This window comes from Anneissia japonica, unplaced genomic scaffold (assembly GCF_011630105.1).
Source record: "Anneissia japonica isolate Jap-2015-1 unplaced genomic scaffold, ASM1163010v1 scaffold287785_len535756_cov143, whole genome shotgun sequence".
NCBI classification, from domain to species: Eukaryota; Metazoa; Echinodermata; class Crinoidea; order Comatulida; family Comatulidae; genus Anneissia; species Anneissia japonica.
This window is the reverse complement of record NW_022696924.1, coordinates 189,041-193,313: the sequence shown is the minus strand read 5'-3', so window position 1 is coordinate 193,313 and position 4,273 is coordinate 189,041. Positions and strand designations below refer to the sequence as shown.

Below are 4,273 nucleotides of genomic sequence, written 5' to 3'. Positions count from 1 at the left end.
AATTTCCCTTCATGTGTTATACCTGTCTCTTATACACATCGCAGAATTTATGTCCAGTAACTGTACAACTATCAAAAGTTTCTAATGCTGCACATCTAGATGTGTATAAGAGACAGGGTGTCATTTAAAATAATACACACAATAACATAATCTGTTGTCAAATACTTGCTCTTTGTATTTGAAGGTCCCAAGCCCTTACATAAAAGCAGAGGGGAAACTTTTGCCTCCTTATCAATCAATGAATAAAAGTACGAAAAATACTTTTGTTTCATTTCTTTATTATCAAACTCACATTTCAACAATAACAGTGTGAATACTACTAGTGTGTGTTGCTTGTCAGCAAGACTATGTGTGTCTTGTTGAATTGTTTATCTTTGATAACTACAATTTCTCTATTTTGCATGGAAGCTAGCAACTGTGTGTGTGTGTGTGTAGCGATTGATCGTAGGCCTACACACTCTGATTTACTGCGATGTAAGTTAAATACGTTTTTAATTCTGAAAAAAAAATGTAATGAAAGATTTTTGCTGGTGGCAAGCAGGATAAAAATTTTAGTTTTCTGTATTTCCAATTGTTCACTGTGGCAAAATAACATTTCAATTCTATTCCAAATTAATGGGTTCGCAAAACAAGGTGCTGGAGCTATTTTGTCTAGACAACTTGCACACTTTTTTTTCCAGTACTGACCATATTATAGCTGTATTTAAACTCAATTTTCTAGATTCAGTCTTTAAATATTTACTGAATAGTGCCATAGAATAAAATGCTATAAGCAGAACGAGTTTTTAGACAATAATACAGTTCAATAAATTTGTCATCCAAAATTATGAATAATATTGATAATATATTTTTTTTTTCTTTTAGTATCTAACATCATACGTGAAGTATGTGCTGCTCTGTGGATTGCACTCCAACCCATATACCTGAGCATGCCCAGGTATGAGGAGTATTGGCTTACGATTTCTAAGAATTTTGAAGAGCAGTGGAACTTTCCAAACTGTATTGGTTGTCTCAATGGGAAACATATAATGATTGAGAAGCCACAGAACAGTGGAAGCAGCTTTTTTAATTACAATTATGTGATCCAAACTATTGTTTCACCTGGTTAAGTATGGGGGCAGAAGGCCATGAAAATGATGCATCAATATTCGGTCGCTCTGCCTTGAGCAAAAGAATGGAAGCAGGCTCTCTGAATGTGCCACCACCAGCTGACGTATGTGGGGTAAAATTGCCACATGTCATATTAGGTGATGCCATCTTCCCTTTAAGGTCGTGGCTCATGAAGCCATTCAGTGAAAACAATCAGACATTTGAAAAGAGGGTCTACGATTATAGATTGTCTAGAGCAAGGAGATGCATCGAGAATGCCTTCGGAGTGATGGCTGCCCGCTGGAGGATTTTGTGTACCACCATCAAGGCTGGGTTGGATACTGTTGATGCCATAGTTAAGGCTTGTGTTGTGTTGCACAACTACATGATCCAAACTGAAAATGCCCACTACATTCCCTCAGGGTTCATAGATTCGGAATGCAGTGGGCATTTTAAAGCTGGAGAGTGGCGTAGTGTAACAAAAGACGACGATGGCCTACGAAGGTTAAATCGCCAAGGATCCCCGAACTATTCATATTCCGCTAAAGATGTTCGGGACTTCTTCTGTGACTATTTTAATTCAGCAGAAGGTTCAGTACCTTGGCAGAATGATATAGTTGAAAATTGTGGGAGGGTGATATCAGAATATTGAAATACAGCAGGAAATACGTACCATGGTTACAACATCGAAATGTATACATATTTCATAATAAACAGAGTATTGTATAGGTGTAATTTTGCCCTACCTGACGTGGAAATGTACCGAATACTCAGTACATTTGAAAACACAAGAAAAAAATCGCAAGTTGTTCTCGGGTGGGACTCGAACCCACGATCTCCAGATCACTAGCCTGGCATCATACCTCTAGACCACCGAGCTTGCGCCTGATGGCCAGGGTTGAATTCGAGTCCAAGTGATCTAGAGTTCGTGGGTTCGAGTCCCACCCGAGAACAGCTTGCGATTTTTTTCGCAGTTGTTTTCAAATGTACTGAGTATTCGGTACATTTCCACGTCAGGTAGGGCAAAATTACACCTATACATATTTCTCCTGACGCAAATCCAGTTATTGTCTATTCCATCACGACAATAACAATTACTACAAACAGAGTATTTACACGGAGGGCCTAGGCCTACATCTCTTAGCTTGTTTCTAAATAAATATCGCCAACTCCGTCTATTACAATTTACAATTTTTAACAACTTATTCAAAAACTAAATCATTAATTCCTTTCATTATTTTTTTTTAGTCCATCTCCGATCTGCCTTTTATTTCTGATTGTAACCAAGAACAAAATTTTGCAATCCGGTCCTGCGGTTCTTCTGGTTTGTTAATGAAATCGATCACAGCCTGCTCATATTTACTGGAAATGGGCTGACATGCTTCCTTCTGCAAATGAAAAGACATTAGAGGGAACAACAATCAACTTATGTTTGTAGGTAGAGTAGGAAATTATGTTGTATAGTAGTTTCAGAGGCACCACACCCCCCACCCCCCTAACCACATCCTATGCAATAACTTTTTGGATATTGATGTTTAGGTAAGCCCAATAGTACAGTATAACATTATCAAATTCAAGGTACAAAAAGGCAGTGAACTACAAACGTTGCATGTAATATGAGCCATAAACGAACGAGTAATTTTTAAACTCTTTGATACTCCAGCATAAAGCTCGATATAAATAGAAGTACATTACATTACATTAATTCACATGAAAAATACATTCTTTTTACAAACCTTTGCAGCTTTCTGTCCCTTCTTTGACCACGCTTTCTTTCTTTCTAAAATGAAATATGATGTATGGTATTATTGAAACAGCAAATTATAAAGATGGCATGTTTGCTTAAATGAGTAAAAAATAGTGTTATTTTCTTGTAATTTAATTGTATAACACTAGAAAAAGGAACAAAAATTAAATCTGAAGATTAAATTTTAAAAAAGGAATGGATTAATTATGTTGTAGAACTGACCTTCAATGTTCATGTGGGGAAACTTGTGCTTGTACTGGAGTTTCAAAGTCCTCCCCATCTTGATCTATAACATTAAATAGAAAAACATTCACAATAGATCACTTTATAAATATTCCAAATTAAAACAATAAGTATGAAAATTGAAATTGTAAACTCAAAAGAAAAAGCATTTCCTTATCAGGCAATCCAAAATATATAAATTAATAGTCAACTAACCGATATCAATTTCAGTATCCTCGAATGAATTTTCTATAGCTTTAAGAATTGTAGAAGCCTGTGTCACAGAACCCTCATCAAAGGAGTAGTCTTCCTGGTTATTATCTGTTAAAGCAAATAAAATAACTTAAAAAAAGTAACCACTTTTTAGTTCCTATGCATGTAATGCAATAGGAACTATTGTAATCACTCTTGCTATTTCCTATGTTTTTTATTGTGTGTAGTGTGTGTGTGTGTGTGTAGACATTTATGCAAATGCGCATGCGTCAAAGAAAAGTTTTCCGACATTTTGTTTTACATCGCGATGCGAAGATCGATGTGAGGTTTCTGCAGAGTTCAGTCTGTCTCTTATACACATCTTTAATAATAACTAATTTATCTAAATACCACTTTTTTTTTTATTTGAACCATAATAATATTTCATGGAAATTGGTCAAATTAGTTATTATTAACTATTGGAAAATAAATTGAGAAGGTAGTTGTCTCACTAATTAACAGACGGAATACCGTTCCTTAATCTTTGCACATGCATAAATCAACTTAATAGGCTGGTAATCGATTCAATTCAATCATTTTTTTTTATTTCAAACACAAACAGCAAGGTAAAACTACAATCAAAATAATCGGGATATACAAAAAATATACAATTCATGAAAAGGATTGTATAAGTCATTTGAACAGGATAAATGTAGACCTATATATTGCTTTGAGATTATAAATTCGTATTATTATTATTATTATTCATATTATTATTATTATTATTATTATTATTATTATTATTATTAACAGCATGTATATTACTATCTGACTCCGTTGTTTGCATTGTATAGTGAAAATGTTACCTTTCAGAGTCTTCGTTTGTGTGAGTCCAAGCTTTCGTTTGGACTCACACAAACGAAGACTCTGAAAGGTAACATTTTCACTATTATTATCATTATTATTATTATTATAATCATCATTATTATTATTATTAGTATTATTATTATTATTATTTCTACT

General features: G+C 34.2%; 2 protein-coding genes across 3 annotated transcripts in view; one reads left to right on the top strand and one right to left on the bottom strand.

The window, feature by feature from the left end:
• Positions 1–1,830, top strand: part of LOC117102175 (protein ALP1-like) — a 3,495-nt gene extending 1,665 nt beyond the window's left edge. Inside the window, exon 2 of the mRNA XM_033242389.1 lies at positions 865–1,830. Within this exon, the coding sequence (XP_033098280.1) occupies positions 1,112–1,741 (630 nt within the window). The 5' untranslated portion in view covers positions 865–1,111 and the 3' untranslated portion in view covers positions 1,742–1,830. The remainder of the gene's footprint in view (positions 1–864) is intronic.
• Positions 1,831–2,345: 515 nt separating this feature from the next.
• The window catches only part of LOC117102176, a 12,897-nt gene continuing 10,969 nt past the window's right edge, over positions 2,346–4,273 (bottom strand). For both annotated transcript variants that reach the window (XM_033242392.1, XM_033242391.1), the window contains exons 4-7: positions 3,275–3,379; positions 3,059–3,122; positions 2,826–2,869; positions 2,346–2,477 (exon numbers count right to left, since the gene is read on the bottom strand). In XM_033242392.1, the coding sequence (XP_033098283.1) occupies positions 3,061–3,122; positions 3,275–3,379 (167 nt within the window). In that variant the 3' untranslated portion in view covers positions 2,346–2,477; positions 2,826–2,869; positions 3,059–3,060. The remainder of the gene's footprint in view (positions 2,478–2,825; positions 2,870–3,058; positions 3,123–3,274; positions 3,380–4,273) is intronic.